We start from the raw sequence: 23740 nt of genomic DNA, 5'->3' as shown, positions 1-23740 counted from the left end.
CACGAGCCGTTCCAATATGGATGAGTACAGTTGGGACTATTGCCTTTCATTAGGAACACCTGGGAGCCAGAGAGGCAATTCGATCAGCCAATCATGCGGCACTGTAATCTTTAATTATCCGTGTGAGAGCATACAGTATGTTTTCATTTTTATCAACTGAATAAATATGTTCTTCTCCTTTTGGAGGCATTTATGCATTACTTTGTAGGTTGTTTTTTTACACTCAGTGGTGTAAGGACCATTCTGTGGAGCTGCAAAAGCCATCTTTGTACTTTGTGCAAGTTTATCCTCATCTTTTATCACTTATTTTTCTCACATTCCACAGTACAGTACACTGTTTTATGTTTATAATTTCTAAACAATATATATATATATATATATATATATATATATATATATATATATATATATATATATATATATATATGTAGAGGTATCAGTACCGTGTTAGCCAAGCTTCAATAATCAAAAAATAAATAAAAATAAAAAAATGGTATCATCTATATATTTTTTATATATATTTTTTATATATATAGTGACACAGTGAATTTTTTTATTATATATATATATATATATATATATATATATATATATATATATAGTGACATAGTCCAAAGATGTTAGGCAGCTTTCTGCCCAGTTTTAGGTCAGAAAGTGCAAGAATAGTGCAAAATGATCCATTCCACAGCTTCACATTTACTCAGGCTGGTGGATGGAAAATCTAGACCACACATTACAATGTGTCTAGTTCTCCCTCACCTGCTCTCCTAATCACTTGCACAGGTAATTAGAGCAGAGAGGGTTGCATTTCAGTCTCTCTTCTTAGAGCCTGGAGACTGGGGCTTTCGCTGCTTCCCTTCATCCAGTTCGGGGTGGACGGCCCCTTCAAGTAACACAGTACCAGAGGATTTGCCTGGACACTTGGGACCGAGTTCCCACCACGAACAGATAAGACAAACAAATGTTTATTGCTGTATCTAAAAGACTGTATGCTTTATCTAGTGACCCTAACTGAGAGGGCATTGTTTTAAGTGGGGAACCAGGTTAGTTGGCCCAGCAGCAGTTAGAGAGGCTGATTTTGCTGTGTAGTTAGATCCCTGAATGGGATAGGATTTTGTTTATATGATTTGTTTTTTTTGGTCCTTGAAGTAACAGTGTGGGAAATACTATAACACTGATATGAGTAAACCGCTGAATGTTAATATCTGAGTGCCTCTTGCCTACACATGTTAAAGCTGCAGTCCCTTACTTGGATGAAAATAAAGCAGACAGAAGCCTGAGTTAAGCAACGTAATACTTTGCATGATCCTGTTTTTGTATAATTAACCCTAGAAGACTGTGTCAGGAAGAACCCAGACAGACGTCAGCGCTACAAAAGAGGGGCGTTTGTCACAATATATATATATATATATATATATATATATATATATATATATATATTTGATGCAGCTGCAATTATCCGATAATTTAATGGGTTGTATTCCTTTGCACACCCGTGTTGGTTTGAAATTTTTTGAAATTTTCCTGTGTTAAGATGCGAGTTTACTAGTGTTTTGATGGAGTGCAGAAAATTGCATTTTAGCGTTGTCTGTAATACCGTTGAGAAACTCAAGTGGGCGATCGTGAGTTGTTGTCTTAAAAAATCTAATTGTAATTCAACCTGTCTTTTATTCCTTTACAGTACTTCAAGTGTGTGTGTAATTGCAATTTGAAGATTAAAAATATGAGTTCAAACTGTATACAGTACAGTACAAGGGAAAGAAGTTCTTTCTGAGGCTCCTTAGCTTTTAGTATGATGAAGTGTCCGGGAAGCGCAATATGTGAAAAGAAATATAAATCGTAATAGTGCAATATTGTTATGATTATGATCAGAATAAGATGTCTTGGCTCAATATTACTCACAAACGTGAGAAGATATAAGGCACATAAAGGTATCTTTCAGGATGTTGTTTTCACTCAGTGGACAGGAGATGCAGAACTCAATGTTCACCCAAATATGTGGACTCCCGAGGACCTTAATAAAAAATACAACTGGACATAGTGCAGACCGTCTGTACAATTTATAATTGGTAAGTAGAAAAGGGAGTTACACTCACATGGTATCAGTTAAAAACAAGCATTTAGATCTCTCTGGATCTCACTAGCCGAATGGATGATGTCTCCTATCCCCTCTCTCGTGGCGTGCGTTCCAGCGGTGCGTTCCACTCAACCGGAAGTGATGTCATCCGCTACGTCCACTTCCTGGGGTTTCGGGAATTATAAATTGTACAGACGGTCTGCACTATGTCCAGTTGTATTTTTTATTAAGGTCCTCGGGAGTCCACATATTTGGGTGAACATTGAGTTCTGCATCTCCTGTCCACTGAGTGAAAACAACATCCTGAAAGATACCTTTATGTGCCTTATATCTTCTCACGTTTGTGAGTAATATTGAGCCAAGACATCTTATTCTGATCATAATCATAACAATATTGCACTATTACGATTTATATTTCTTTTCACATATTGCGCTTCCCGGACACTTCATCATACTTCACATCACGAGGATTGACCGAGCAATCTCTACCGGGTTACAGCTGCATCTACCTAAACATTTGTATAAGTATCACTGTATTTTTTGCATATTTTTTGCACCAGTATCACTGTGTATTATCTGATAATTTAGAGCGCCACATTTTGATAAGTTTCCTTTTATATCCTTAGCTTTTAGCCATACAAAAATTCTCAAACCATAGAAGATATAAAATATGAACACACACAAAAAATATATATTTTTAACTAATTAAATATTTTGTTTGTACAGGATAATAAAGTTAAAACAAATAATACAAAAATACAACTTCGCTCTCCTTCCAAATGGAAAATATTTAATCCACACATGCGTTTATGTTAAATTGGAACCTTGTTAAAACGCATATGCGTGTCATCACTTTTCTGCGCATGCGTGTATGTCAAATTGGAACCTTGCTGAAACTCATATCCGTCATGTAACGGATCAGGGGACTCGCGCCTCTCAGTGTGTCCCCGTCACCTCAGGCCCCACTGCGGCTAGCTGCCCCAGTTCCCCGCTTCCCCACTCTCTCTCCTCCTCCTCACCAAGCCATTCCTCTGCGGCACGGCCCACACGCCCAGGCACACGATCGGGGCGCGCACACGGCAGCCTCACAGAACGCGCACGCTCCTGATCGCTTGTGACGGATCGATGGACACGTGCCCCTCGGCGTGCCTCCATCACCCCAGCCCTTACTGCACCTAGCCCCTCTGCCTCCCATCTCTTCCATGCCGAGTCCTTCCTCCGCGATGCACGCCGCACGCCCAGGCACACGGTCGGGGCACCCGCATAACAGCCTTACAGGAGGCGCGTGCACCTGATCAAGTTATCAGACATCCCCATCAACTGGCTCCGCCCCCCGTCGGTTGCAGGCGATTGCTCTTCATTACTTCCCTGTCTCCTCCCCTGCTCACACGGACCTATCCCTGCAAATGCCCAGTGTGACATAGTCCAAAGATGTTAGGCAGCTTTCTGCCCCGTTTTAGAGCAGAAAGTGCAGGAATAGTTAATGATCCGTTCCACAGCTTCCCATTAACTCAGGCAGCTGGATGGAAAATCCAGACCACAGATTACAATGGCTCTAGTTCTCCCTCACCTGCTCTTCTAATCACATGCACAGGTACTTAGAGCAGAGAGGTTTTGCATTTCTCTCTCTCTCCTTGGAGCCTGGGGGCTGGGGGTGTCGCTGCTCCCCTGCATCCAGTATCGGGGTTGACGGCCCCTCCACGTATCACAGTACCAGAGGATTTGCCTGGACTCCACGAACAGATAAGACAAAACAAATGGTTACTGCTGTTGCTAAAAGACTGTACTGTATCTTGTGACCCTAAATGAGAGAGCATTGTTTTAAGCTGGGGAACCAGTTTAGTTGGCCAGCAGCTGTTAGAGAGACTGATTCTGATGTGTAGTTAGATCCCTGAAAGGGATAGGATTTTGCTTATATGATTTTGGTTTTATTTCTTGAAATAACAGTGTGGGAAATATGGTAACACTGAAATATGTGAACTGCTGAATGAAAGTATCTGAGTACCTCTAACCTTCACATGTTAAAGCTGCAGTACCTTACTTGGATGAAAATAAAGCAGGCAGAAGCCTGAGTTAAGCAGCATAATACTTTGCATGATCCTGTTTGTTGTATAATTAACCCTAGAAGACTGTGTCGGGAAGAACCCAGACAGACGTCAGCACTACAAAAGAGGGGCGTTTGTCACATATGGTGGAGAATGCGGGCAGACACTAAAAAGTCTGTGGGTTTGCAAATAAATGCGGGGGTTTAAAATGGCCGCCGAGCTGAACTAAAGTACAGATGCTATGAGTGAAGTCTGTCCCACTGTGTATATCAGTTGTGCTTCTAGCATACACAGAGAATGTGCGAAGTGTGGATGCAATAGCACCCTGAACCCAAACAGAAAACCAAAATGTTTTGCTGAAAAAAAAAAATTTGCATCTAGCAAGTGCTGTTGGTAAAGCTAATGCCTTTTGCTGAAGTGAGTGAATTTGCAGCTAGCAAGTGCTGTATGCAAGTTGCTGAAGTGAGTGAAATTGCAGCTAGCAAATTGTCCCTGCCGGGTTTCTAAAATGGCCGACGTGAAATGTTTGTTGTGTAATGTACGTAACCATACAAAACAGTGTCCCTTCAGGCCATACTATGATCACGACCCTGGAGGAGAGCCGTACCCACAGATGAATTTAGTATGCGGGGCCTGTCGTGAAGTAGGTCACATGGAAGATGTGTGCCCCAAAATTTTCAAAGACAAACAGCTGCAAAAGCAAGCAACGCCCTGTGAGTGCAAGCAAGATGTGGAAGCTGATAACAGTGACTGTGTGCCCAGTACCACTGATATCTCTGGAGCTAATAAAGCAAAAAGAAAGAAAACTGTTCCTCAAGTCACAGGGGAAGTGAACGAGCCACTTGAACCTGCACTGTCAGGACATGCGTCAGAAAGGCGCCGAGATGAGCAACAGCCAATAGGGCCTGGCGCAATCGTCCCAGGAATGACGACACGCCTAGAGATGACAAAGGCTACTGCTACCATCATAGGCAGAGAGCCAAGCGAATCAAAGAAAACAAGAACTGACTGGAAACTATGCTATGAGATGTCCCAGAAAGATGTGCAAAACTTCATCACAGAGTTAGGGGTTTCTCGGCAAGAGGCTAGCGCGCTTAAAGCAGAGCTGGAACTCTCACGCCATGAGGTCTACGCTCGCAGCACAGAGCTGTGTACATTGAAGGAAACCTATGAGAATACCCTGAGTAATTTAGAGACTGTAAAAAGAGAGAATGTAAGTCTGACACAGAAAAATTCAGACTTGACTGACCAGATCAGTGAAGGTGATGAGAAGCTTCACCAAGCAGAAAAAGTGGAGAAGCAATTGATCCAGGAAAAGTTAGAAATGCAGGAAGCACTGCAGAATACAGAATCAGCGGCGATCCAGGCGACACAAACTGCAGAGCTCCAAAAAATGGAGGCGCTGATGCAAACCCAGAGCAAGCACCAGATAGAGGTGAAGACCCTGAGGGAGGTCTGGCACGATCAGGTTGAAGAGCTGCAGAAGCAGATGGCTGAGCGTGAGATACAGTGCGCCAAGAGAGAGGAGATCTCCGTCCGTCAGGTGGTCTGCCTGACATTGCGCTATGAAAGCGAGATGGCCGATATCTATAAGCAGCTGGACCACACGGCAAATGAGGGGGCCCGGCTGCAGCTGGAGCTGGACAAGACCCAGAAGGAGCACCTGCAGCTGCAGGTCAAGAATAGAGAAAATGAAACAGAGTTAAACCTCGCTCTGAAACAGATGACGGACATGGGAGAAGCGGCTAAAGTGGTTCAGTCGGGCTATCAATCCTACCTCCTAACCAAGCAAGCTGTACGTTCCTATACGTGTATCTTCAATGCTGTTGCAATATTACGATTTGCTATAAAGATGAAGTTGGAGAAAGAGATTCCAAGGCTAAAAGAGACACGGTCACAAAAGGAGACCAGGGAACGTAAACTCAATGCCCTCACTGATGACAAAGAGGAAGGAGAAAGAATTGACTTTGATTGTGCTGCTGTTATTCCAGAAACAGATAGGCACCCTCCTGAGAATATTCTCCCTGATCTGGGATTCAAAAATCCAGATCCTCAATTTCATTTACGTTGTCCAGAAGATTATCAAACTAGTGGACACACCCAGGACACCACAGAAGATGTTTTAGCCAAGTGGGTGGCAGTTCCTGAAAACACAAACTTGTTGACAGATCCTGATGACGTGGTTAATATGGACTACGTTTGTACAGAGGCAACTAGGTCTCCAAAACCCAAAGGCCTGGTAATGGCCACAAAAGGGAAATCAAAGATTGAAAAGAAAAAACAACAAAGGTTAACACGGCGCCTGAATAGTTCCATATCTCACCAATCTGGACCACACTGTGGAGCCAAGGAGAATCCGGTCCAAGGGTCTCATCAGAAGCTAAAGAAACAGTCCAGTCATTTGCAGGTTGCAGCGGGCTATGAAATAAAGTCAAAGGATGCAATAGACTGGAAGTCAAAAAAAAAAAAAAAAAAAATATATGTTTGGGGGAACTGACCGATGTATTTTTTTTATTACACGTGTGGACTATGTCACGGACACTTAACTATGCAAATAAGCATTTTGTCAATATTACAATGTTATATTGGTTCTCTGTGTTGAAAATGTAGCTAAACTACAAATTAATATACAGGGTTGATGGCCCTTAAGATTACAAGGCTGTAGTATAAGAAAAAAAATATTGGTTGCTTACAATATGAAAAAAAAAAAAAAAAAAAAAAAAAAATGCCCTTTTCGGTTGGTAAATTTATAATGAGGTTCATATTCTAGAGTAGAAAAACCCAGGGAGGTAATAGAAATTGTCTGGTTTTGTGAATATATTTAGCAGATCCTGGGTTGTAAGAATGTGTGCTAGACATTTATTTTTCAAAATAGTTCCCTAATAGAGAGCAACAAAAAATATGTTTGCCAAGTATAGTCTCTTATGACGAAACCTATTGTCCATAATTGCAGTGGGAAAAGTTCATATTCGTGTCATGTGAATACTTAATGTTGTACTGAGGAGTTAGCTCAAGTATTTCAGGTAGGACGCTCACCCCAGTGAGGTCCATGGCCGCTCACCCCAGTAGGTGTGAGCTGGGGAGGGGGATATGTGACATAGTCCAAAGATGTTAGGCAGCTTTCTGCCCCGTTTTAGAGCAGAAAGTGCAGGAATAGTTAATGATCCGTTCCACAGCTTCCCATTAACTCAGGCAGCTGGATGGAAAATCCAGACCACAGATTACAATGGCTCTAGTTCTCCCTCACCTGCTCTTCTAATCACATGCACAGGTACTTAGAGCAGAGAGGTTTTGCATTTCTCTCTCTCTCCTTGGAGCCTGGGGGCTGGGGGTGTCGCTGCTCCCCTGCATCCAGTATCGGGGTTGACGGCCCCTCCACGTATCACAGTACCAGAGGATTTGCCTGGACTCCACGAACAGACAAGACAAAACAAATGGTTACTGCTGTTGCTAAAAGACTGTACTGTATCTTGTGACCCTAAATGAGAGAGCATTGTTTTAAGCTGGGGAACCAGTTTAGTTGGCCAGCAGCTGTTAGAGAGACTGATTCTGATGTGTAGTTAGATCCCTGAAAGGGATAGGATTTTGCTTATATGATTTTGGTTTTATTTCTTGAAATAACAGTGTGGGAAATATGGTAACACTGAAATATGTGAACTGCTGAATGAAAGTATCTGAGTACCTCTAACCTTCACATGTTAAAGCTGCAGTACCTTACTTGGATGAAAATAAAGCAGGCAGAAGCCTGAGTTAAGCAGCATAATACTTTGCATGATCCTGTTTGTTGTATAATTAACCCTAGAAGACTGTGTCGGGAAGAACCCAGACAGACGTCAGCACTACAAAAGAGGGGCGTTTGTCACACCAGACAAGCCTCTGCTCCACCACTCACTCCTATTGGCCCTCATTCCTTTATAACCCCACTCTGTCCTCTCAGTCCATGCTCTGCATAGCTTTCCTGTAGCTCCTGTGTGTCTATGCCTAGCTCCCTTGTCTGTTTCAACTTTGGTTCCTGTCCCTACCACTGTTTGGATTCGTTTGGTTTGATCTTGGCTCTGTTGGACTACGTGTACCTCGCTACCCTTGGACTCTGCTTTGGGCTTGACTACGCTGCCTTCTCCTGCCCCTTAACCCTGGCTTTCGGATATCACTACGCTGCTCTCTCCTGCCCCTGAACTCAGGCTCTTGGACATTAACTCTCCGACCTCTGGCACCCCGGACTCAGCAAGTATAACGTTAACCCTTTCTCACCAGGCCCGGCAATGCAACTTACCACACTCCGGGCACGCCCTCACGGCTGTGGGTGCGTGTTATACCCTTACCCACCTCAGTACTGGGGACTGGCCATGTCTGCGGGCATACAGGTGTTACACGTCATCACATTTCTGCGCATGCGTGTATGTCAAATTGGAACCTTGTTGAAATGCATATGCATGTCATCACATTTCTGCACATGTCATTATGTAACCTTGTTCAGAATTACATTACTGTTCAGTAAGATACTGTGCATTTCCTCAATGTACTGTAAGTGTATGTAAACAGTAAATGCAATGTATTTTAAAGATTTTTATAGTGTATGTCAAAGATATATTTAGATACAGTATATTTAAATGACATCAGTACTTTATTTATAGTACTACTATAAGTTTTTTTAAGCACTAAAAGCAACTTCATTTCAAGATTTATATATACTTTATGTTAAATATTTAGAAATACAGATGCAGACACGAGTATCCGAACACTTGCCTTGGAAAATATGGCGCAATTTCCCAGTAATGCTGCAACATTTCTGTGACATTTGAGTTTGAATGGGACTGCCAGGGACCCCCGCTGTGTTAATCCGATGGGCCATTAGTCTGTCTGCAGAAATATCACAGAAATGTTGCAGCATTACTGGGGTATTGCCCCAGATTTTCCCAGGCAAGTGTTCGGATATTCATGGCTGCATCAGTACAGTGTAAGTGTATCTAAACAGTAAATGCACCTTATTTGCAAGATGTTTATACTGTATACAGTATTGTACAGTATGTCAACGAGATATGCATACAGTATATTTAAATGCCTTTAGTACTTTATGTATAGTACTACTATAGGTGTCTAAACAGTAAAAACATAAACACCAAAAAGTATATTGAAAGAATGAACATTTTTATTTGTACAGAACAATAAAGGAAAAAAGAATACAAGAATACAAAGTCGCCTCTTCTTCAAAATTTACAATCTTTCTTTTTCTTCTTTGCAATGGCTTGTGCTTCTTAAACATCTTGCTCTGTAAAGAAAGAGATAATATTATATATTTACAATCACACCGTACATTAAGCAATACAGATTTTTGGGGGGTTTGGAGAGAAAGGGCATGACATGTGGAACCGTACATTATGAAAAAGTGCAGTATTAAACAATGACACCAGTACAGTCCATTGTTAAACAGTATCTTCTAGTTTTTGAGGGGGGTTGGAGGAGACAAAGCATGCATGACATGGGGTACAGCACTTTGCAGTAAAACTAGAGGTTTTAAAGTATATTAGTATAGCCATGCATAATAATGGTATATTGCTTTCCTCTCTGTTGGCAGTAAGTCCTGGTAAGTACAGGTATGCCAGGAGTAGTTATGGAGGTTTTCCCTCACCCCATGGTGAGGTGCCCTATGTATGGAGGGGAGTGGCTGTATGCTCTGAGTCCCTGGATAGTGACATCAGGGATGCGCCTGCCTCCTGAAGTATATAAGGCACAACACAGTTAGTTACAGTGTGTTCTAGCAGCTGTGGAAAGCTGTTGGGAAGTTGTATTTTCCTGCATAAGGGATTGTAGGAACACTTTGTGACCCTAGTGACGTAACTAGCGGTCCAGGTTGACCAATCAGCCTGTCTAAGCCACTCTGTGTCCAGGGACCTGGCACAGAGAGGATCTCCCTAGGAGAAGAGGGAATCCCACTTCAATTCGGGAGGGCGTACCTGGCGAAGGGACAGCACGGAGAGATGTGCGGCTAGAGCCGGCAGCTGCATGGGGCAGTCTGCTACATCACCGTCTACAATAAAGATGACCTTGTTAACGATACCCCCACTGTGTGAGTGTGAAATTACTCAGCAGTGGATGGCACCACCAAGAAGGAGTTCCTCACCAGGACCATCTCCCTGCGGAAGCATAGACCCTGATGAGGTGGAGGCACTGCACATGATGTAAGTTGAACTCACACCCACTACCTCAGCTACCTGTCCTGATGATATCCCCTAATACCATGAAGCGGGAGACTCAGGAGTTCTGTTGCCTACAGGTGCACCACCAAACACAAACACGTAATGGGCATTGGTTATTAGAGTACCCGGGCCAATGTGAGATTGGGGGGGGGGAAACCCGTTACAATTGGAGGCGCTGCTGAGAGACCTGTCAACAGGACAGGCTTTTGCTAGGCACACGCTAGGAAACAGGGAAAGTGTATGCTGCCACTTTGTGCTGTGTTGGGATGGAACCGCAGGGATACCCTGGGAACCTGAGAGGAGTTAGTGTGTCTGGAGAGGGGCTATAGCTGTCCGAGTCACCTTGAGGTCACGCTAGGGGTAGGACGCCAGAAGGGAGAGTCTGTTAACTAGGTCAGGAGTCCTGGAGAGGGTCTGCACTAGGCTGACCAAGAGAGGTAGACGCCCAAGTACTGCATGGGAGCCCCAGAGTACTCTAGCCATTCCAGATCACTTACCGAAGGGAGCACAGACTGGGAGGAAGGAGATACAGTAGACACTGAGAGAGTGAGCCTAGCCTGAGGTAGTGCCAACACGAGTTAGACATATGTTAGGTACACGAGGTGGTGCACAAGGCATGTTTATTGTACGGATGTGGTAGCTGCCCCGCAGAGCGGAGCTCCATGTACAATAATCCAGTATACCGTGAGCAAGAAGCGACCGTCAGAATGGAGGATCTGCAACGAGCAGAAGGTCCAGGATGCCGGGACGAGGAAGGAGAACAAGCTACAGGAGAGACTCGTGTGTTTGTTATGGAATGGCGTGAGAGCCGTAGCTGCGCCGTGTTTGTCATGCCTATGTTCTCGGGAAGATACCCCTGCGAATAGTGAGGACGACAGCCTTGCGAGATGGGAGGAACGAAATGGACTTTGTTACACACCAATAAACAAACAGCCAGACGCTACCTCAAATATAAAGAAGGACTGTGCTTACCAAAATGGCGGTTCCCGCGTTCCCGGGACACCGCGTGGGCCAGCTGCAGAAAGTCTTGCAACTCTGCAGTTTGCAAATTGTTGGCCAGGATTGGCGGCAACGAGGAAACTCCACCCAATTGGGGAGTTTAGCGCGAAAGCTGGAGCCGCGCCCTCATGGACTATGACTCACTCCGCCCCTGTGCTGGGTCAGCCTACAAAGCGGCGAGACATCCCCCTAGTTTCAACCAGGGGGAGTGGTCTACAGTTCCACCGGATGCCGATGGAGGAAGTGGGGGGAAGGATTGCTCAACCATCCTCTGCCCTTCAGTTGCGAAGAGCCATTGATCAATACAGACCGCTAGGACGAGTGCTTCTGTTGGTGACCATGGCTGAGCAAGCGGAGAAAGTGGAACAGAGTCCCTTGATATCAACCCACCCCTACTCGGTTCCAGGAGGCTTCCTGATTATCCGCGTAGAGGGTGTGGAGACAGTGGTCTGTCTTTGCCTGCAGTGCAGACTGCCTGGCGGAGCTGTGGGCAGTGAGGCTCGATGCCCTCATTGTGGACTGCAATATATGTGGCCTATGACCACATTTGTGCCGGTACAAGCCGGGGGGATGAGAAATCCTACCCCGACGTCGGCAGCGGAGCTTCCGGGTGCACTGTGGAGTGTGAGTGCAGGTCCCGCGGATCCGGAGTCAAGTCAAATTCTCAAGGCGGAGAAAACCAGCTATCGGAGAGGTGACCGGAAAGGAGCCCATAGACGGTCCCCTACTGGAATACCCCGCCCGAACTGTAAATTAGCGTCCTCGGACGAGGAGTGTGCCAGGCTGGCAGAGGCACAGGACTTGTTGGCGGAGTACCATACTACTGGTATTCCGTGGCGAGATGCTATCCCTCGTGGTGTGGAGACACTGAGTCGAGTGTCTCCAGTGCCGCGACAACCCGATCGCCGGAGTCCCACTGCCGTGGTGACTAGCGGGTCGGAAGGAGGTCGATCCACCCCAACCCTGCGGAGCAGTAGGTTGACTCCATGCTCACTGCAGATTCCGGGGGTGGAGGTGAACGAAGAGCGGATCCAGGGTCAGGCTGGACCGTGCAGCAGAAGGGCGTTGCCGGATATCCTCGTGGAGGAAGAGGTCTCGCTTGGGGACCCAACCCAAGATGGCGTCGCAGCACGTGCGGGTCCAGAGGCAGTTCCGGACGACCTGAGCGGTGTCGAGTGGGAGGCGATCGTGCCTCTACAGTCGAGCAGTGGGAGTCGATCCCCTACGGACCGACGGAGTGGGCGCTCGAATCGGAGAACGAGAAGATCACTTACCGAAGGACAGAACGAACTTTGTGGCGGACGTGAGTCAGGTATTGCGGAGGAGCAGGCCGTGACCCTGCCGGTACCTACTGTCCGGCCCCGTCCCCCAACTCCGTCCATCCCCAAAGTTAGCCCCAAGGCCCTAGTTCAAACCCCTGTCCCTGTCACCTGTTCCTTCGGGTCTACCTCTAGTCTGGGTATGTCAGGGGATTCCCGGGGTCCTACCATAGAACGGACTGGAAGCCTGGACTGGGGAACTTCGGAAGATGGGTCGGAGGGTGGAGGGAGGATTTCCCGACGAGGGTCGGTACCCAGTGATAGCAGTAGTATACTGAGTATTACGGGTGGACACTGGTCACAGCGTAAGGAAAGGTTTGCGCCATCTGAGGGTACTTCAGGGGTATCATCGGGTGGGCCTGAGGAGTAAGAGCCCCTAGAACCCAACTCAGAGGAGGTACGGGAAACAAGGTGGTGGGCACCATTATATGAGGGTTATGTCGCCTGGATAGACCGCACCCGTTTCATTCTAGAAAGGGATGGGGTGGTTGATCACTGGTGGGCCCCTGGGGATTTCGACGATGAGGCCTATCTCAAGGAGCTACAAGTACGGTGGGACCGAATACAAGTAGGTCTAATTACCCCAAAGGGATCTGAAGGGTTAGATGATCCGGTGGAGTCAGATGAGCCCCTTTCATGGGTGTTACCGGGAAAGGCTGGGCAAACTAAGTTAACCCGGGCCTGCCGAGCTGAACGGGCTATTGCAGCTAAATATAAAAGATCCCATGGGCTTGAATACCCATATGTCCCTGAACCTCTGATGAGGGAAATAGAGGACCATCGAGAAAGGTGGCTTCATAATGATATCGAATACTATATCGTGACTAAGGGAGGAGCCATTAAGGGAGTTCAGGCTGAGCAGAGGGTCTCCCAACTGATGCGGGTCTAGGGCGCAGCGTTTATATGCACAAGGTGGTGTATTGCAATGAGCGAGGCTTGCCCCGAGAGTTTAGTGTAACAGTCACCGATGCAGCGGGGCAGGAGGTGAAGAAACCAGACCCTCGACACTACTATTAGGTCCGTCAAATAGTGGTCTGCCTTTTTCTTTGATGCTCTCTGCTGGTCAGTGAGCGTACTGCACCGACACACTTTATTCAAGCAAATACCCAGTATGTACCTGGCAGATACCTGGAATGCGCCGCTCCTCACCTCTGACAAGCCCCGTTGCGTTTGCCTTCCCAGCCTGGGTTCATGCCTGGCTGACGGGCGGCTGATCTGTTAAATGATAATGATTAGGATTTAATAGGCTGCAATGCTTCGCGTGTCTACCAGATGGCATAAATTCATGAATTGTAATGCAATATATATATATATACAGTGCAGTATTGCAGCCAGCGGGAATAAAATGCTTCAATCCCTGCCTGGAAAATAACCCAATGCACTCGGGCAGAAAACAGTCACAAACCTCAATACACCCGGGTATACCCGAATTCGTGGGACTAGCCGAGCTCGAATAAAGTGTGTAGCCAGTGTATGTTCTGTCATTATTATGTGATGGTGATAATGTTTAACCGCTAAGTTTGTGTGTTCTTTTTCAGTGTTTCCTGGAGCAAGGTACACCAAATTTAGGCCCCAGCCGGGACGGTGGGGATTCACCAGGGGGAGTATATAGCCATGCATAATAATGGTATATTGCTTTCCTCTCTGTTGGCAGTAAGTCCTGGTAAGTACAGGTATGCCAGCAGTAGTTATGGAGGTTTTCCCTCACCCCATGGTGAGGTGCCCTATGTATGGAGGGGAGTGGCTGTATGCTCTGAGTCCCTGGATAGTGACATCAGGGATGCGCCTGCCTCCTGAAGTATATAAGGCACAACACAGTTAGTTACAGTGTGTTCTAGCAGCTGTGGAAAGCTGTTGGGAAGTTGTATTTTCCTGCATAAGGGATTGTAGGAACACTTTGTGACCCTAGTGACGTAACTAGCGGTCCAGGTTGACCAATCAGCCTGTCTAAGCCACTCTGTGTCCAGGGACCTGGCACAGAGAGGATCTCCCTAGGAGAAGAGGGAATCCCACTTCAATTCGGGAGGGCGTACCTGGCGAAGGGACAGCACGGAGAGATGTGCGACTAGAGCCGGCAGCTGCATGGGGCAGTCTGCTACATCACCGTCTACAATAAAGATGACCTTGTTAACGATACCCCCACTGTGTGAGTGTGAAATTACTCAGCAGTGGATGGCACCACCAAGAAGGAGTTCCTCACCAGGACCATCTCCCTGCGGAAGCATAGACCCTGATGAGGTGGAGGCGCTGCGCATGATGTAAGTTGAACTCACACCCACTACCTCAGCTACCTGTCCTGATGATATCCCCTAATACCATGAAGCGGGAGACTCAGGAGTTCTGTTGCCTACAGGTGCACCACCAAACACAAACACGTAATGGGCGTTGGTTATTAGAGTACCCGGGCCAATGTGAGATTGGGGGGGGGGGAAACCCGTTACATTAGGTTTTGGGGGGTTTGGGGAGAAGGGACATAGCATGCATGGATAGCATGCATGGATTTGTGCACTGTCTTACCTGGCAGTATTGCTGGGAGAGTTTCCTGCACCAATGGGGGGGGGGGGGGGGTTCCAGTACATTGTCTTTTTTTTTTTAAGATTAAAACCATTGGCATCTTTATTTGTAAATACATTTATAATTAGTAGTCATCCAACAAGTCGATGGACCTCCAGGGAAGAGCGCTTGTATGCCTCAAAAGGCTATTGATGCTGTCGCTCACGGTTTTTATAAGAAGACTGGTAGTTTTAAAATTGCACTTCACTTCCTTCATAATTGTTCTCCTTAAATTTGCTGGAAGAGCCTTCTTGTATTTATTGCCTTCATAATAGACCACCAGATCTGATCTTGTATTTCTCCCGGGCACTCTGGGAAGGTCTCTCAGGGTGATGTCTGGGAGCTGTACAATCATCGGTGCTGGAGCGTGTTTGCTTCTGGCAGCAGGCAGGGTAGATGGTCAGGAGGATGCTTCCCTCCTGTCATGGCCTAGTGCTTACCGGGGTTGTCATCTCCTCCAACAGAAGGGTATACATGTATTCTGAAGACAGGGGGTGAGCGTGGGGGGGGACACACATGGTGTGCTTGGTGTTGGCAACGTGAAGGTCAACTCTAGGGATTGAGAGGGGGGGGGGGTATGCAGTTCCTCCATGGGAGAATAAGGCACCTCCAGGCCACCCTCCTGTTCCTGCGTCGGACATACAGGGGAAGAGACTCCAAGCAAAGAATAGAGCCCTGCGATGTTCCTCTCAATCTTATCCAGACGAACACCTATGCACCTATCCATATTCACCCTGGTCTTCAAAAGACGATCCATCTTGGCCTCCATTCGGTCCCTGTATTGCTCTGTTGAGTTGTTAGTGATTTTGATACCACTGAAAACATCCAGCAAGCGGGCGACCGAGCTGGATCTGGTGCAAGGTGTGCTGGTGTCACCCGGACGAACATTTGCATGGCTGGGTGCTGGAGGAGGTGAGCTGGGGGCTTCGAGACTTACATCAGCATTGCTAGGTGTAGGATCAGGTGAGCTGGGGGTTTCCGGACGAGCATCGGCGTGGATGGGTGCTGGAGCAGGTGAGCTGGTGGTTTCCGGACAAGCATCGGTGGACAAAGGGTCAGAGTGGGCGGATGTTTTGTTATCGTGGTGGTGGACGATGGTAGTGAAAAGTCCGGGACGTCTGCAGGACTTCTCAGGCATGCACATGCGCGTGAAACCACGCCAAGAACAAAAGGCTCAAACATAATGTTACTTTCTTGTTTAAGGTCCCATGGTCTGGGGGAGTGGAGGTGTTGATAAGGAGCCGAATGCCTTTTGCTTGGTTTACTGAGGGAGGTGTGGGGGAAGGTGCAACTATGTAAATTATTTCATCTTTGTGTAATTCTGGGTTGACCGTGCAGGATTACACTTGAAAGAAATCATTTGAACTGAACTGTTGTAAAATATAATAAAAGGTACTGTATGACCCAAAGTTGAAGTATTGAATAGAATCCCCCCCCCCCCCCACCAACTTCATAAAATTTAATTTTTCTGGGTTTCTTGACCAAATAAATTACACCTGCAAAGCCAAATTATACAGTAAAAAGCAACCACATTGCTAAAATAATAATGTTGTGATTTGAACAATATTGAAATTGATTAAATATTTAAAAAAGCATTACATAAAGTGTTTCTTCAAATCACTCATTTATGAATCCCCTCTCTAGAAAAGAAAAAAAAAGGATATGCCCTTTCTTGTATTACTTGACTTGACTTGAAATTCACATTGGCAGTGAAGTCATTCTAGCCAAATTACAGCGCAGGTCAGCCATGCAAGACCCGAAGTATTCATAATGTGTATTGCTGTGTGAATGTCCTGGATCGGCTGTGGGAGGTGTTGATAACAAGTCTAATGCCTTTTCCTTAACTTTGGAGGGGGGGGGGGGAAAGGTGCAACTAAAATGTTTCATTTTGGTGTACATAATGCTGTGATGAGTATGCAGGATTACAGTTGAAATAAATAATTTGAAATGTTGTAAAATAAAAACAAAGTTTTTAAGTCCCTTGAAGAGTCATAGAGAAATAAAAACGTAGTGATTTTATAAATGTAAAAATTGATTAAGTATTTAAAAAAATGCATCGCATGCGGTTTGTTTACAGCTCACAATTATTCTCTCCTCAAAAAAAATGTTACTTTAATTTTTTTTTGTTTGCCGTTGGATTTCTACAGTAAGTCCGATTGGCAGTGAAGGCTTTCTATTGTACACTAGTTCACAATGCGCATGTGTGAGGAACCAGGAAATGTACATTTCTATACTAGTAGACAAATCATGGAACCGTCTTAGACTTTTAGGTACAGTAGCTACTGTAGTCCCATGACTTTGTTTTGTGGGGGTGGGGGGGAGGTGGGATGCAACTCAATTGGTCTGTCTTACAGTACTGCACGGATGATGGTGAAGGATCAGAAAACAACTGTTTGAACTGTTTGCCAATGTAGTTATTTTCTAAATCTTAACATTGATTAAATATGTAAAAAAGCATAACTTAATGTTTTCCATTAACCATGAAGTGGAATAAAATCAATCAACATCCTCGTGTGAAATTTTATTACAGGTTATGACATGTAATTGAATCACAGCGCATAGTGTGTTGTACAAAATAATACTGTAGCGTGGCAAAGTTTTAAAAGTGTGAAGCTAGTAATACTGACTGTATAAAAGTAAAAGGGGCAACTTTAAAAAAAAGCGATATTAGAGTTCCACCGAACTTCATCCTTATCTTTTGACGCACGATTTCAACGTTTCGTTTCTGGCAAAAACATTATTCTATAAATTCCGGTAGTGTGCACTGCATCAAGTCACACTCTAGTGTGCATGTGTACAAACATTGACGGGCTATGGCATAATCAAGGGGTATTCTTAATGAGATTTGTTATTTGCATTTTGTAGCTCTGATTATACACCGTCTTTTTTCTTTGTTAGGCATAGAGTACACTATACCAGGCTGCTCTCCCCAGCGGCTCGCAGCACCCCCTCTGCTCGAATCCGGCGTCAAATGATGCGCATGGTCATGTGATATCAAGTTGCCATTTTAATTTGATGCCGGGTTACCATGATGACGCATTGCTGGAAGGGAATGTACTATAAGTGGATTACTGAGGCTTTGTGCGATCCCTCAGCATTTAATTTAAATGTCTGGAGGGAGAGCGTGGGGCCTGTATAACTGCCGCCCCCCCCCCCCCCATAAAATGTAGCGCTCCCCCAGGGTAATTAAAGTTAATACTGTATATATAGTACATTATATTTACCTTCATTTATCTTCATTATAAACTTTGCCAACTGGGTGGAGATGAGCCAATGTCAGAGGTGCATTGTGGGTACAAGCTAGGGTCACTCATGTAGTCTGTATTATATTTATCTTCATTATATACGTTGCCAACCGGGTGGAGATAACCCAATGTCAGGGGTGTACAGCATTGTGCGTAACAGCCAGGATCACTCATGTAATCAGCATTATAGTTGACAGGTGCCTGCTGAAGCTGGTTATCAGGCGGGCCAGGTAGCAGGATTGCTGCTCACCAGGGTTTCAGTCATGGTCGGCCCGTTATTGCAATAGTATTGGGAAGCCGGTTTGGGTATGTAATTGGTGCTCACCACAAACAAGATGGGACCACGAGGCCGAGATGTTAGTGTACACCGACCTCCAGGCGGGTGAGCGCGTCAGGAGTGCAGAGTGATAGTCGTATAGCCGGGGTTGGAGAAGTGAGGATAGTTGTAATACTCGCCGTGGTCAGGGGTTGGAGAAGTCGGATGGTCTTAGATGGTAACCGGGGTCCAGGGTGGAGAAGGTAGAGGTCCAGAAGCAAGAGATCCAGAAGCAAGCCAAGGTCGAGGTAGAGAGAAGTCGGGAGTCCAGGTACAAGGCGAAGTCAAAACACTGAGACAAGACAGGATCAAAAATGCACAAGGCAACAGGACAAAGGCAGCAGAAGCTTGAGGTAAGCACTACATTCAGGAACGAAGAATTATGCTCAGCCAATTTGCCAGAGGACTGGCTGAGCATATAAAGGGCAGGTGACCATTGAGCAGGCAGCAAGCAGCTGCCACACATTAGCATGAACCGCCCACTCTGTAGCAAGCGCCCATGGTAGAATTGAGGTGGAATAAGCCGCAGGTGCAAGTAATCCTGGGTTAGTGTGGAGTTAAGTATTAACCCTTAGCGTGCTCTTCATGACGTTGCATTGGTGCATGGTTTCCTGCGGGCGCTATGTGTCATCCATGTCACGATGTGACACGAGGGCGAGGCCTAAGCCCGAACCTGGAGGTATCCCTCTGTCTGATGGCGCAGCACCTGTGGATAGCTTTCTTGGTCTGCGGCACGTCACCCTTGTCATCACGGGAACTGTCGCGGGGGCGGAACATAACGCAGATCTTCACAGAGTACCTGTACACTGCAGGGTTGGGAAGTACGCACTGTACAAATCTTAAATGGATGAAACCCGACATTTCTTCTTTTGCAGTCGCCATGAGCAAACATAACTTCAAAAGCTGGGAGCACAAACCAATATCCTCTTGTACAGGTATCTCCCAGAGGAGGGGCTGTGCGAAAAAAACAATCCTCATTAGTTAATGTTTGCCTTATCGAATGCTTCCAGCCACGTTGGTTTGGTGAAAATTTGAAGAATTCATATTTTTCAATTATATAGTCATACATCTCTGCTAACGTCACCATCTTATCTGTTCCAGCATTAATTGCAGAAAAATATGAGAAATGTGTAATTACATTGTGGTTTGGTATAAGGACTTGACATGATGTCCATTCAACAAGTGCCGGGATAGCAATGTAGAATAATGGAACAAGCATTGTGTGTACTGTAGAGATTTTAATTATGAAACACCTAAATTTGATAAAATCTTCAGCGATCAAGGTCAATTTAAAATGGATGATTGTAGTGGCCACTCTTTTTACCTAGTTTTTAAACACCTGCAAATTGACTACACACAACTCACTGGTTGCCCTGTGCAAAGGGATTCACTTTTGCCATCTGACGGAAAAACACAGAACTGCACCCAAACAAATCACAATCACAGTTATCACGGAAAATAAACAACGGTAAACATGCGTGTGATTGACAGCCGTCACGGAAGATTAACGAGTGAATGCCACGTGGAATACAGCAGACGTTACGAAAACGGCACTGAGAAATAATCGAATAATGGCCGCTACATCTGTATATAATTATTTTTTGAACTCTAATTTTGTATCTTAAACTTGTATAAATATAAACGGTAAATTAATTCAGAAAAAACATAAGACATGGACAATAATATTGTAGATAGACAGACTGGTATATTTTTGCAATTTAAAGGGCAATCATAATTTTGTGTTATTTAACACGTTATTTTGTGTGTTAGCTCATATCAATGGGGCTAATAATGTCCATTGTATATGCACCAAACTATATCTATTTTTGTATTTCTGTCTAATTTCTAAAATAAGTGACTTTTAACAACCAAGAATGGCTATTGCACTTAAATAAAGTAAATAAGTCAGTAAAATCTATATATAATAAAATACATCCTTTTGTTCTTTAGTATACATAAGAAAACTACCACTAAATAGGATATGCATGCATTAACAAGGCACATTCACATGTGTTTGACAGTGTACTGTTATTCCTTAAACCTGGTGCAGCTGCAGATTCCCAAGGGTTGGTTTATTAGACTCTTATCTACAACATACACTATTAAGAAAATATTTATTTCACTATGAGCAGTGATATCCTAATGGATATAGGATGAAGTGAACTTCATCTGAGACTTGTTAAATACATAGTGACAAACGTTTCCCAATTATCATTAGGATGCTTTCCAAATAATGAGCTAAACCATATGGTATTTTAATTACTAAGCAGTCTTCTGCCACGAGACACCGCCTGGTGTAGGTTTTTCTATATATTTTGCCAACTATATACAGATGTATTCTGGGTAAGGGAAGGACCAGTGCAACAGACATCTGGGATCACACAATGATTGTGATAGAAGCATAACACTCGACCGTAAAATTGGGAGTGTAATGTCTAAAGCAGGGCAATTATTTGGGCTTGAGGGCCACTTGACAAGCTTTGGTAAACTCTACGGACCACATAGTTAATGTAGAATCTACATTAAATCTATGGCTCGCAAATCTTACCAAAGCTCCCTCTTCTCCAGCTTCTCCCCACCTGCATATCTGCTACAGTACCTCCCTCAGTCTCTGCCTCCTTTTCTCACTCACTCATAAGTCATCACTCTATTCTGACAGCGCAAAATAAAGGTGGGGCCAACACACTATTGTGAAATATACTGGACACCTAACAAGCTCCTATTGAACCCCCAAAATAACCACAACATATATATAAGCATATGAGTGTCACAGAGGAGTGCTACTGAGCATGGCAATATATATTTAAAACCAGAGACAGAACATAAAACACAGACAAAGCTCAGTTTTAGCACATCTAGTGAAACTCATACACGGTACAGTGCCTAAATATATATGTATAAATATCTATTAAGTAAAATGGTCTTTTAGTTGAAGTTGGCTCAGGGGCTTACAACAATTTTGGCCAAAAATGTCAAACTAAAAGACCATTTTACTTAATAGATATTTATACATATATATTTAGGCACTGTACCGTGTATGAGTTTCACTAGATGTGCTAAAACTGAGCTTTGTCTGTGTTTTATGTTCTGTCTCTGGTTTTAAATAACACACTATTGCACAGACTGGTGCAAACCAGCAGGTGTACTAATTCTTCATACCCCTGTACACTGCGCTACACAAAATAGACATCAGAATACATTAGAATACGTGAACATATAGTAATAATACAAGCACACAAAAGGAGGAGGAATCCCTTCCCAGGAGAGCTTACAATATATATGAAGGCTTCTGAAACCCCCATGTATGTTTGGGAAATCACCCGCTATCTTTAGCAGTATTATAAATGTGCACCTACTAATGCAGAATTGATACAGTATAATCTTATTTTGCAGACACCTTGCATGTATATATCTAATGAATGCTTATTTTTCTGATTGATTATCCGTGGAAAATGATAAAGACGGGATTGACAAAGCACCGATTGCGGGTATCATATACCGATCTGGAGTTAAAGCCGAGTTAGGGTGCGATATCTCGCATTGGCACTTACAGTACTGGCTGAATCTATATAGGTAGTACAAAGAGGCAAGTCATACAGCGATTGACTGGAAATTCCCTACGTTTCTTAGGGATAAAGGATCAGCAATATTGAAGACTCACTACAACTTATCTAATTCATTTTTAGTTACTTACAAGGCTTACAGTTTTGTTGAGACCAGCATATGTGAAGAATATATTATACATTTGATGTGATAGAATGCTGTATATGAATATCTGATTGGTGTACTTTTATTTTAGCTTCATCCAGATAATAAAATATCGTTATCATTTTGTTTCTCTTTTTTCGTTTTTTTAATTAGTCCATCCTCTTTATCCGGGACAAAAATACACATGGGCAGGAACTATCTGGGTATATTGATTTTTCTCATCGATTGAAGACTGAAGACTTTGAAGTCTATTTTAATGGAAAGAAAAAGCTTCTACCAAGACCAACAGACTTAAGGTTTTTATCTGTATTATTATTATTATTATTATTATTATACGAAAATGTCTGAAAGCACAACAAAGAGATCGTACTATGCAAAGCTGACAATTATTAAAGTTAGAATAGGGAAACGCGAGCGTAACTATTCAAACCATTCATCTTCATAATTGCTCAACCAGTTTAGTTGTGGAAGTTTACTTGAGGTCATTGAGCAAGTCTTAAAAAAGGTATTCTTCATCAATATTTAACCTAAATACTGTAGAACACTACTTCATAATTGATGAACTCTTGTGAGAAAAATAAAGACAATTACTTTCCATGTACAGATTTTATAACAGACATATATAGCATATTAAAACCCTCACAGACCGCAAGTGATGTGATTTGAGGTCAGTGAACACAAGTCAAAATGTAATTGTTAGTGCATATTGCATATAAAAGCTATGTATATGGACACATATTGTATAAATATTTTATCAGAAGTAAATGATTATGTACTTAGTAGTATATTAAACTAACATATATTTGTTGTACTGTAACATCAAATACATGACAGTGTAAGGATGTGGGATAAACAGAGTAAATGCTATTTACATTAAGTACACTAGGAAGCATTTTTATGCCATAAAGATTGCCTCATAGTATGGGCCCAACAACATGTCTCTCACACAAATATGATTTCATATCCTGTTTAGGAACTATAGGGTGGTCTACAGCAAATATTTTAACAATTATCAACAATTGGTATATTATCAACAATTGGTATATACAGTAGTGTAAGAAATATAAACTAGGGTTTTCGAGACCTGATTAGTTCCTGTAATTTTGTTGCTGAAATATATAGAGGACTATGGTTGCCTCCATCCTGTTTTTGGCATTGCTATAAATGAATGTTATTATCAATAGTTACTTTGTTAGTCAAAAGGTAGTGAGCGTTTTCATTTTGCATTTAACAATTTGATTATGCAGAGATTAAGTGAAATTGTAACCATTTACGAGTTTA

The 23740-nt window shown here is 43.9% G+C and overlaps 1 protein-coding gene across 1 annotated transcript in view; it reads left to right on the top strand.

The window, feature by feature from the left end:
* CFAP299 (cilia and flagella associated protein 299) overlaps nucleotides 1–23740 on the top strand; it is a 742637-nt gene that overhangs the window by 586166 nt on the left and 132731 nt on the right. Inside the window, exon 4 of the mRNA XM_075606538.1 lies at nucleotides 22613–22755. Coding sequence (XP_075462653.1) covers nucleotides 22613–22755 — 143 coding nt within the window. The remainder of the gene's footprint in view (nucleotides 1–22612; nucleotides 22756–23740) is intronic.

This window comes from Ascaphus truei, chromosome 1 (assembly GCF_040206685.1).
Source record: "Ascaphus truei isolate aAscTru1 chromosome 1, aAscTru1.hap1, whole genome shotgun sequence".
Taxonomy (NCBI): Eukaryota; Metazoa; Chordata; class Amphibia; order Anura; family Ascaphidae; genus Ascaphus; species Ascaphus truei.
Note: the sequence above shows the minus strand (reverse complement) of the source record. Positions and strands in the feature narration are given on the sequence as shown.